The following is a 12810-nucleotide window of genomic DNA, read 5'->3' on the forward strand; positions in this document are numbered from 1 at the left end:
AACTAAGAACGAAGTAAGGAGTCTGAATACTTTTGTCAAAGTTATATATCTGTTTTTTTATTTTAATAACAATAAAAAAAATCTAAAAATTGAGTGTTGCTTGATGAAAAAAAATTGAATTTAAATGACTTTAGCAAAAGACTGCAACGTAAACCAAATGTCTAACAAATGAAGGGGTCTGAATACTTTCTGATGAGGTGCATCTAAGGTAACTGTTACTCATAGGAATTCAAAATAATAATTATAGGTATCTGAATTAAATATTAAAAATTAGAAATACAAATGTTTTCAGCTACATTTTAACCAAGCTAATATACAAGTTACATTTTCTTACAGTAACCAGTTCCAAATATCTTGCTCTGAACAATATAGTCATGGTTAATAAGCAACCTCATCTCAAGATGTTTCAACCAGTTGGGAGCTTTTCTAAATATTTTATATCCGATTACTAAAACAGAAAAAAACTGACCCATTTTCTGATTTTCTGATATCTATACTTTTGACACATTATGTACAAGAACTCAGATCTTAATGGCTATGAACTTGTGTTTCAAGCTTTTAAAACTAAAGTAGAAACAGGGCAAGATCACCAAAAACAATAGCTTAAAAAGTTTTGAGTTGTATAGCTTTACATTTTTAGTTAAATTTATCAAATTTTTCAAACTTAGAAAAAGCATAAAATGCTTCATAAACCAAATGAACTGCAGTACTGCTCAAATAATGCAGTAAACAGAAGTATACGGCATCACACTCAGAGTGCCATAAAATTTAATGACTACTAGCAAGAGCAGTATGAGAAAGCTATAGAGAGACCAGTTGTACTGTGTACAGTACAGCAAAACCTTGTTGTTGCACCTTTCCATAAGGTGCATACAGTACAGGTAAGTGTTCTAGGGCATTTACTTTTAGAACTTTGTGAATGGCAAGTAAACAGGCTATTCCCTTGTAGCATAGATACTCTTGGATTCCTAATCAAATAGACTTTGAATTTAAGCAAAAGTTTTACTTTTTCTGTTTCTGTTGGCTACTGGTTCCTGACTGCTTTATTATGGGGCAAGGTTTAATTTTAAAAACACCTTCAGACCTGTAATGCAAACAACATGCTCAAACATAAACTAGCTTTATAAGGGCACAGATCACAGGTATATAGCAAACATAAAAACTTGCTGTATCATAATGTTAAATAAAATGAGTTTCCTTATTTAGGATTACTGTACATTACATCTTTTATACATATTCAGAACCAATAAAGAATACTGTATACACTTAGTAGGCACTTTATTAGTTACACTTGATTATGAATACAATTATAGGTGCCTGCTCCTCTAAATAGCTAATTATATATTTGCAGTGTCCACTTTGAGAGTAAAATCAGTCAATACACACACACATATATTTTATATTATATATTATATATATATATATATATATATATATATATATATATATATATATATATATATATATAGTGAGGTTTCTGAACTTTTTTCGGGCCCCCCCAAAGTGAAAACATACTGAAACGCATCTCAAAATGCGATTGACGTGTCTGTGGAAGACTACTTCTCCGTTTCAAAAAGGTGTGGCCAAAACTGTTTATAGCATAGAAAGAAGTGTTGTTATAAGAAACCATCACTCTGACTTTATAGAAACACATATCTGCCTTCTGGAGAGCCAAAGTATAAATAATTAACAGACATTGCAGAAAACAGCTGATTTCATCTGCATACATCATACACTACAAGTACAGCTTTCTACAAGGTCAGAATTTTCTTCCTTTTTAGAAATAAACAGAAATGGCAGTGTTACCTTATGCTTTCTTGAGGTAGATAAATTCTGTTTATATTATTTTACTATTCTGTTGTTTACTGATTTTTATTTCATTATATAGACAAACCATGCTGAAGGTGTTCATTTCAAATAATCTGTCGATTATAATGTGAATTATGCCTTAACGTGTGATTCTTTTTACATTGATTCACATAAGATTTATATTCTGGATGAGCTTACTATTTTTCACTTACACAGCTTGTGCTCTCACTGTAAACAAATATCTTGTCTAAATACACAGATTATACAAAACATGTAAAATGTCGTAACATACCTTTGCACTTACAAAGCAAGTTGTGATGTGTATTAAATATAGTGTATTTGCTTTGGCAGGCAAGTATATTAATGCAATGAAAACAATGTGTAATTTACATACTTATTGGCAGAACACAATTCTTTGTATCAACATTTTCTTCAAGCAGATTTACAATGTAAGACTACATTTCATGCAAGTATATGATTATCGCATTTTTTATTGTCAAACCCAAACCCATTATGAAATCATTGATAGTCACAAAGTTCATTAATAATCCAAGCTCTTGTGAAATGTTTTTGTCACAAGCTGCACTGTAAGTTGCCAAAAGGAGAAGTTAACAATGACATATTTTCATTCCTTTTGCCTTGGTACTAGGATAGGCTATTTTCATATTATTTTGGTAACATCACTGTGCTGCCATTTTGTTTTTTTTCTTTGATTTCTATTTGCACCAGTATTCCGTGTATCTACTCATTATGATACTATTTGCTCACTAGGATTCTTTCACTGAGCTTGCATCTGAAGTTTAAAATCGTAAAGGGAAGGGAAAAAAAAGAATTAGTAGAGATTTTACAGGAATTCCAAAGTAAGAAGTTCAGATACATGTGTAAATTTGAGTTTTGATTTGGTTTTAACATTTCTTTGTTTGTTTTCACAGTACTTTTTTAATGATTACATACCTTAGGTTTAAATTTATTGTGATGTATACACAGTAAAACAGAATTCTTACCTGCTTATCTCTCACAGACTAGTGTAATACTAGCAACAGACAATGACAGGAACACAGATGGTGAATTCAACATCATACAATAACAGCAACATCAGATGACACATACAAGAAACACAAATATTTATCGACAAGAGTAGCTTTTAAGTAGACCTTGAATGCAACTAAGCAGTTTAGCAAGTGGAGGGGTGCATGGATAGACTAAATAGGGATGAACTCTCAGCAACAAATCATAAACGTAGCCAGCATTCTTCTATAACCACATTTCTTGCTTAAGGTCACTGGGATACGCAGATTCTTTGTACCAAAGGGTACAAGATAAGACCCAGGAATAAGAGGGATGTCAGACTGTTTTTAAATATATTCAACACTTGGCCATTTACTGTCAATAATTAAAGTCTTTAGATTTTTGGATGAAACAGGAGGAAATCCACATAACGAAGCCACATAAAAACAAGAAAAACATGAGAACACCAAAACGTACATCCATTAGGAACAAAAAGCATGCACTGTGAGGGAGGAGAACAATAACAAAAAGTAAATTATGAAATCAACTGGATATAAATTAAATCGTAACCTCCTTTCTTGTTTGTTTGCCAATCATGCAAAAACAGCTGAACCGATTTTCACAAAATTTTGCATGCAGTTATTGGTCCAATTTAAATATAGGTTATATGACATATTGGGGAGAGGGTTAACCTAAAAACCAGCGCTAATGATTTGAACTACAATTCCCATCAGGCAGCAAGAGTGGTGTGTGGCCGATGGGTGAACATTGTCATCAGCATGCACAAACTTTTGTACCAATCAAATTGCAATCTTGGATCACAGGTACAGTGGGTCAAATTTAGATAAGTTTCATTGTATCGCTGGATTTCAACTTTTGTCTAAGAGTTTGCCTTTTTGTCTCATTGTGGGTTGTGTTTAGCCATGTTGAATTTTCAGACAGGTTTCCCCTGTTCACTTGTACCTGGGCAATGGCAAGTGTAAGTACATATTTTAAAATGATTTATACCAGTGGTTCTCCAATTTGGTCCTGGGGGTCAACTGGTGGCTGCAGGTTTTTGTTCCAACCAACTTCTGTTTTTAATTGGACTACTAGCCTAATGAAGTGATCTGGTATTGTCTAGTTTTTGTATTTTGGAGTCAGTGTAAAAATGACAAAACTAAGTTTGGTAATTTTTTATTAAAATGTACTAAGCAGTGATATGGGAAATTATTTTTTTTTTTACTTTTTAACAATATCTTCATCCTGATTTTCATTGTTCTTCTCCAGGTTTTCTGGTTATTTAATCTATGATTTACTAATTAGTCGGTCAGACACTCAAGTAGCTGCAGCCTTTCATCATTAAGTGTTGTTTTCCAAGATGTCTGCTCTGCTTCTTTTTATTTGTCATTTTTAGGAAACAATGAAAGAAGAAAACTACACAGAAAAAGTTCAAAATAATAGAAAAAATGGGTTAACCATTTGAGCATATTGAAAAAATATAAATGCATCTAACTATTTTATAAATGTAATACTGATACTATTGTGCTTTTCTAAATGTAGAATAAGAGAAGAGAAAAAAGACCAGATAGTTAAATGAGATGAATTATCACTGATTGTGAATCTGGTTGGAACAAATGCCTGCAGCTGTAGAAGGTTCCCAGGACTGAATATGAGAACTTAATGGAAATTAAAATTAAATAAAAATATTAAATAAAGAGTCTATTTAGGTATTAAATACCAACAGTGTTTGTACACAATCTTTGTTGCATATTTTATTTTTTAATTTTCTAATTTAAATTAATTAAATTGAGTCTATGTGCATTTTATTTCCATTAAAATCCGCATCCATAAATGTTCTTTGTAATCCATCTGAAACATGCTTTTTAAAAATGCCACTGTATAAGCAAACATTTATAATTTACTGTTACTATTCTTTGTGCTACTTCCAATCTTTTTCCATATAGAGACTTAACATTTACTATTCAAGCTTAAGTGAAAACGTCAGCAAACGTAACAGCTACTTTCCAAATAAATGCAGTTCATGTTCGAACAAGAAACTCTTTCATTTTTTTGAAGCATAAAAAAAAATTTGCAGCCATGGCATGAAATGAACAATGTTGCTTTTTATAAATGAGAAAATATGAAAGAAATTGAGTCCAAAGGATTTACAGTAGAAATGGTCATTAGATTTGAAAACCACTACACACTTAAACTAACCTTAGTATATTTTTAAAGTTTGTTAGCACACATATTATAAGTTGGTTTAAACAGACTTTCTCAATGGTATATAAAAGACCATCATAAACTGTTTCACTCCATACAGAGAAGTTGTTTTACAACTACTGCTATTTAGTTATGATGATAAAGGTTAATTGTAAAGTGGTTATTTGTATTTATTTCTATATTGGAATTGTTTCTAAAAGCTAATAATATGCTGCCAGAGTATACCTCAGCAAATGGTGTCTTGCATGATAGGTTATAAAGTGTTTCTCAACCACTCAGGATTAGAATAACTGTAAATATTGTAATATACAAATTCAATACATATTGTGTGTGTGTATATATATATATATATATATATATATATATATATATATATATATATATATATATATATATATTGAAATATGCGAAATTAAATATCACATTGCTGGCAGAATGGGTTAGGTTTCCTACAATACAGCTTCAGTGCCCTAGTTCGAATCATAGCACAGGTCATGTCTGAGTGGGGTTTTCCCAGATACTTCATATGTTAAGTTAACTGGGAAATATAAACTGTTCCAGTATGAGTGAGTATTTTCTGGGTGCCTGAGCATGCCCTGAAATGGCCTACTATCCCACCCAGAGTTAGTCACCCAGTACTACATACCCCTGCAACCGAGAATTCCCAGATAGCAAATTTCATCTGGCCCAAATCTGGTCCACTTCTGCTAGGACTTTCTGGCCCACTTACCACATGGATTGATGGCAAGAGAGTGGACCACATCCGGATGCCGCATCCCAGCCAAAACAAAATTAAAACTCAGCCAAAACTCAGCCAAACCTGCCGAAGTCTGCCCAGCACTGAACCAGATGAAAATTAACTGGGCCTCATGTGGGCCACAGGTCAGATTTTCACTTTGCTCATTTAAATATAATTAAAATAATTTAAATATATAATTAATATAATTGTATATAATTTATAAATTATAAATATAATTTATAATTTAAATATAATTATACACCCTAGTAATATAATTATAAGTAGTAGTAAATATGGAGTAAATAATATTATAACTATATACTATACTATATAGTTCTATACTATTCTATATTCTATATGACTATAGTATTACATAGTATAATAGTATATAGTATTTTAAGTTACACTATTACTTATTTAAATACCAATTATTTACTCTTACTTTCCATATATGCTATCCGACTATTATCTACTGCATATCTTTAATATGAACAAACAAACCCAAATACGCATATTTAAACTTATTACATTTTATTGTCATATACAGTGTAATGCATTTCAACAAACAGAACAATCCTGAATCTGCATTACATAATCAGTAACAAAATTACTAATACTAAAGTTTGTAGATGTGACAATAAAAGTAAATGTTTTATTTATATAGAAAACAAACAAAACAAAGTTCCTTGCGTTTCTGACATATCCAAATAAATAAACCACCATGACAAAATAGTCTATAATACATTTACAATTTATACAGTTTTACATTACCATTTTCTTATGAATCATGTGAGCATACACATGGAAAAATAACAAATAAGCCTGTATGTGCCTAAAAAACATCACATAGGTGAGATACACATATTATAAAATAGATTTTTACTTTACATATTGAACTTAATTTTAACTGTTGTCTTGCACAATGAATTATTTAAATAAACAAAGAGGGAAAGGTTTCCTAAATGTAAGTCTTTAAAACAAGCACAAAACAAGAATGTATCAAACAGTGATGGTAAAAATTTCAGTCAACAAAATGTACAAACATTAATTTTATAAAGTCCGTGATTGGATACCCACTATTACACACAGTTCCAGATGGTGCCTGATGTTAGAACTCAGAAAGCATTGAATGAGCACTAATCTCTTTGGGAAGGTTGTGGCAGATCAAGGTATCACATTTGTCCAGCTTGTCCTCAGCAAAGGTTTAGAAGGCTGGTCTTAATGATGACTTGAAAGAACATGCATTTCACCTGCAGCCAAGAAATCAACAGTTGATCAGTTACTTGAAATTATACAATTTCCTAATTAACTTCTTACTAGACGTGTTTGAGGGTTGATAGTGCTCACCTGATTCTTGATAGCTGTTCTTTCTCTGACGCTCCATTCTTGCTCGTCTCCCTCCATCCCTATCTGCAGCCAGATGAAGCCATCTCTTAATCCACATTTCTATTTCCTGAGTTGTGGCTCTTGATGTTACAGAGTTTCTTCGTACTGCATCTAAAGAACAGTCATTATACAGTCTGAGTCAATCAGCAGTTGATACTTGGTTATTTGTCAGACATGAGCATTGACTGCATCCAACCATAATGGTAAAGAAACAGGCTGCAAGTGCAGGCTATGTCTTTGTTGTTTATTTTCAGTAAACAAAGCGACTATATAAAATGTAGTTGTATTCTGACAAGAAACAATATTTACAACTAGAGATATTTGTACAATACAGTATTTGCATTCGTTACTGCCTAAATGACTGGCTTTAAATACTTCCCTGTAGTTAGTTCACAAACATGACCAATTGCTTATCACTAATGTTTAACCCGATTACAGGTTAGCATCACTGCTGGCTGAAGACTTTAAGACCCAAAGTAGAATTTTATTCTGTACAAATAGATTGCACTCTGATGCAAAAGCTTCTTTCCCTCTCTCTGTGTCTCTGGAGAACAAGCTGGGGTATGCAAAAATGACAAATTCCTAATGTAAGAACTTGTATATGGAAAATAAAGTAAAGTAGTTATCATACATGGCTATAATTTCCCTTTATTTTTTAACACCATTTAGTATTTTGCCTGATATATTTCATTTAATGTTGAATGTTAAACATTAGATCTTTCCCCCCCCCCCCCCCCATTCAACTGGGGTTTCCTTGGTGGCCGGAGGGCCCTGAGCAGCCACTTAGTTTGTTTACATCTTGACCTGGCTATTAAAAAAGTGTTTGTGTGTTAAGGTTTTTTCAAACAGTAGTTTCTGACAAGGAAAGTGACATTTAATAAGGAACAATTGTCCATGTCAATGTGAAACTTAAGATGGTTAATGCAGAGAACATGTACACTTTTTATCTGGTCATAATGCATATAGTTTACCTTTAATAGCTTGATTTATTGTAAACAAACAACAAAAAGATACTCATCTCACAGAAATTTTCAGTCACAGGTTACTTCATTTTAAATGGCAGTGTATGCATATTGAAATCATTATAAATACTCACCAATCACAATATCCTTAATGTGAAGGCTATGAAAACATGTTTTTCCATTTATTCCCCTCCAGTTAAGTTGTTTGGCCAATGAATTGGTGAAAGTTTGCCTCATGATTCTCCACACCGTGTCTCTCACATCAATGCCTCCTTGAATCCCAAGCAATGTAATCTGCCAAAGGTTTACAGAAAGAAAAAAAAATAATTCACTGGAGTTCATAACTTCTTAAAATGCTCGATGCAATAGAAACATTAGGAGGAATCGGAACAAGCAACAAAGTAAAATATACTAGAAGTTCAAGCACCTATGTTTTTAGGTAGCTTTCCAATAAAGCTAATATAGGTGGAGCTATATAATAAAATGTACATGCTGAATCTTTGGGGTAAACTTGGACATGGGACTCCAAGCACCATTTGATATGATATGCCAGCAGTGTCAAATAAAAAAAAGCTTTTGACAGTCCTTTAGTATATTGTCATGCCCAATACTGACGGCCTTTACAGATGTTATCTGTGGTCAGACATGTCAAGTTATGAGCACTTCATTTAATTTTCAACAAAGATTTGACTACAGTAGCAGTCTTCAATACTCCCAAAAACTGACAACCATGCTCGGATAGGAATTTTTTCAGTCCTTTTAAAAATGTAATGTTGTAGACTGTTAAAAGCTTTTCTGATTTAAATAATTAACAATATATTTATTTTTTAACTATGCCTACGATTTTGACTACACATCACAGCTTGTGCATATCTGATGAGCACCATTTGGGCATTTAAGACAATACAACTTGAAGCTGTCGTTGTTTGAAGGTATATGTTTCAGTTGTTATTAAAAAAGTTCTTCCTTACTAGTTTTTTTTTTAAATCTCCACCAACCGCTAGGTCACTTTCAAGCTGTTGCATGGATGTGAGATCTTGAAGTGGAAGAATGTCTTTTTCCAGCACTGGATCTGAACCACTGTCACTACAGCATTTCTCATGTAGGTCTTGTACGGTTTTTAAAATCACTTTGACTTGCTCCATCATCATTTCCTGCTTAACCTGAATGTTTCGAAGAATGGCTAAAACAATGTACAAACACCACAAAATTAATATCAAACAAAATAAGATCATAATTGTCACAGACATTTACCAAAGGGGATGAAATGTAAACTAAAAATTGGCATGATGAAAAGTGGAAAAATAAAGGAAACAGATGAAAAGAGAATCCATCCATTCTCTTCCGCTTATCTGAGGTCGGGTCACGGGGGCAGCAGCTTGAGCAGATATGCCCAGACTTCCTTCTCCCCGGCCACTTCTTCTAGCTCTTCCGGGGGAATCCCAAGGCGTTCCCAGGCCAGCCGAGAGACATAGTCCCTACAGCGTGTCCTGGGTCTTACCCTGGGCTTCCTCCCGGTTAGACGTGCCCGGAACACCTCACCAGGGAGGTGTCCAGGAGGCATCCTGATCAGATACCCGAGCCACCTCATCTGACTCCTCTCGATGTGGAGGAGCAGCGGCTCTACTCTGAAAACCTTCTATGATGAATGAAAACTTGGGACGGCGTTTTCTCTTGCCTGGACGTGGGTCACCGGAGCCCCCCTCTAGAGCCAGGCCTGGAGGTGGGGCTCGAAGGCGAGCACCTGGTGGCCAGGCCTGCACCCATGGGGCTCGGCCGGGCACAGCCCGAAGAGGCAACGTGAGTCCCCCTTCCCATGGGCTCACCACCTATGGGAGCGGCCAAGGAGGTCGGGTGCAGTGTGAGTTGGGTGGTGGCTGAAGGCGGGGACCTTAGCGGTCCGATCCTCAGCTACAGAAGCTGGCTCTTGGGACGTGGAATGAAAAGAGAAGGTAAAATCAATTTAGCTGTATTAATGAATAAAGGTAATGAAAAGTGGGTCCTGTGAGAAACATTAAATACACACACAAAGTTGCACAGATTCATAATTCTTTTACTCAAAATGTAAAACATTTAGGGTAATTATTTTCGTGCTTCACAGTTGAGTCTGGTTATCAGGGCTTTATTTAAAGTGACAAACACAGAGGCAGCTATATTAAAGAGAAACTGAGATAAAACACTTACGGCCATAAATGTCTTGATTTGGTCCATCATTTTGTTGTGAGGTAGACCAGTGTCTAAATGCAGTATTTGCAATTTCCACACACTCTGGGGTTAGGTGCTCTTCCACTGTAGATGCACTTTGATTTTTGTAATCATTTCTCAGGCTTTTCATTTCTTGAGTGCATCTTCCACATTCAGTGTACCTACATTCAGAATGTAGCTGAACACTGTCAGGTTGATGCATCCTGCACATTGATTTTGCATTTCGTCCAAGTTCTCCAAGGTCAGCAGATATCTTGGTGGTTGATTTTGAAAATTTTTGAGGAGGGGTTATCTTGGGTGGTGGAGGTAGATGGCTTTTGGGTTTGCTACAGACATCACCGTCACTATCACTATCAAATCTTGTGTTTGCTCTTTGGGAAAAGATTAAGAAATTATTGACAAAATACACAGTTATACAACATACAACTGTACAATTATGAGAAAAAATGCTTTACCAATTTAGACAAATTTTCATGAATTAGCCTTGTGGTAGTTATACTAAATTAAATTACAGTATATAGATAAAATGAGATAACTGGATCATTAAACTTAGTGTTTTCTCTTTAAAAGATCAAGTATTACAGCTTGAAAATTCACTGTATTAACACAAGCAACAGTCGGCAGGTGATGCTACAGTTCAAGCATATTAACTATTTCAGGCTTACATTTTCCTTCTTTTTGTCCTTTTTGGAATTTCATCATCTTCTTCATCTTCTGCTGTCTGCAAATCTGAGTGTCTTTCGGCAACTGGAAGCTTCAGTCTTGCAGTTCTGTAATTATCTGTTAAATTCCAGATGTAAGAGCATTTAGTCTATAATATGGATATACAGTACTCAGGAATACAATTATACCAGGGTGGCACAGTGGTAGCACTGCTGCCTCGCAGTAAGGAGACCTGGGTTCCTGTCCTGGGTCTTCCCTGTGTGGAGTTTGCATGTTCTCCCCGTGTCTGCATGGGTTTCCTCCGGGTGCTCCGGTTTCCTCCCAAAGACATGCAGGTTAGGTGATTTGGAGATCCTAAATTGGCCTTAGTGTGTGTATGCGTGTGCACCCTGCGATGGACTGGAGCCCTGTCTAGGGTTTGTTCCTGCCTTGCACCCTGCTGGGATGGGCTCCAGCAGACCCCCGTGACCCTTTTCTGGATATAGTGGGCTGGAAGATGACATGATATGATATGACAATTATACCAAATATTATAAATACAAACCTGTCGTGTACATAACTTCAACCTTAAATGATTTTCAGTTTTCTTTCGTCTGCTCTTTATTTATTATAGCCTTATGGATATCTCCAGTTTTATATGGTGGCCAAGCACACACTCCATTGGATACCCAATTGGATGGCACCAACTCAACTTCATTGCATTCCGAAAAATTCACAATGTGATACATAGCCTACAAAAATTACTAAAAACAAAGATTTTTTTAAAACATTTATAAAAGTCCTTGATAAATGCACTTACAACATGCATGCATGCTTACAATTACTAATCAAATATAAGTAACAATAATAATACATATGATTAATATATACAGTAAATTATATTAGTTAAACATGATTTCATTTGTACAGTTGAAATAATCAAATTTGCTTACCTAGCAACTTCACACACCACCATAAATCAGTCCAGAATATAAAGAATGCAAGTGGTGGGGTGATGAGAGTTTAAAAAACTAATTAGAAAAAGCACTTATGAACTCTGTAACACAACAGGAAGGAAGAAACAAACAAAAAAAAATACTGTACCAATTAATCTGTATTTACTGTATATGAAGTAGGGGGATTACAAGATATTTGTCATCTAGTGGCAAACGGACATATTTCAGCATGCCAGAACCAATAGGTAAACACTGAAGATTTGAGGAAAGCTTGGACACAACAAAAATCCCCAGGTATGAAGAATCAATTGGATATTCAAAAAATACGGCCTTGTGTTGGTATTCCTGACAGACAACATATTCCCTGTCTTCATGCACAATTATATTTTGAACTATGACAATTTTATTATCAATTTTAATACAGGAATCCCCTGTAGAAACTTTGATGACAAATCCATTAAACTCCACCTCTTTAAACTGGAGTACTACCTCAAAGTGTAATGGAACTGGACCATCTGAATGTTGCATTTTAAACCTCTTTTGAGGGTGTATGCTAAAATCAGAATTTAAATGCAAGAAGTCAAGCTCTGAAATCCTACGTATAACCTGTGTTAAAGGACAGTGAGGTCGTCTAACCATTTTCTTTAGCTTTCTTAGATAATTTTCAAATGGAAAACCTGATATAACATCCAAACTACCATGGACTTTAACATCTTGACTTAAATGAGTTAGCCCATGTACATTATAGCTGACAAACTCAGGACCATATAACTCACTAAAATGCTTGACAAATGCCACTAGCAAAGAGTTAGCAAAATCATTCATAGTTGAACAGTACTCAGGACTTGCTAAAATGTATATACCCACAGAGAGCAGCATGAAATTTTGATACACCTCA

At 34.6% G+C, this 12810-nt stretch overlaps 2 protein-coding genes across 2 annotated transcripts in view; both read right to left on the reverse strand.

Annotated features, from left to right (window-relative positions):
* Positions 1-12810, reverse strand: part of idua (alpha-L-iduronidase) — a 132532-nt gene that overhangs the window by 70678 nt on the left and 49044 nt on the right. The gene's annotated exons all lie outside the window — the stretch shown is intronic.
* Positions 6397-11683, reverse strand: LOC114665242 (uncharacterized). Its single transcript, XM_028819690.2, has 7 exons — positions 11522-11683; positions 10980-11094; positions 10294-10685; positions 9081-9292; positions 8244-8403; positions 7109-7258; positions 6397-7011 (listed from the first exon to the last, which is right to left on the reverse strand). Exons 1-7 carry the CDS (start codon positions 11532-11534, stop codon positions 6980-6982), a joined length of 1074 nt encoding a protein of 357 aa, XP_028675523.1. The 5' UTR covers positions 11535-11683; the 3' UTR covers positions 6397-6979.

This window comes from Erpetoichthys calabaricus, chromosome 5, assembly GCF_900747795.2.
Source record: "Erpetoichthys calabaricus chromosome 5, fErpCal1.3, whole genome shotgun sequence".
NCBI classification, from domain to species: Eukaryota; Metazoa; Chordata; class Cladistia; order Polypteriformes; family Polypteridae; genus Erpetoichthys; species Erpetoichthys calabaricus.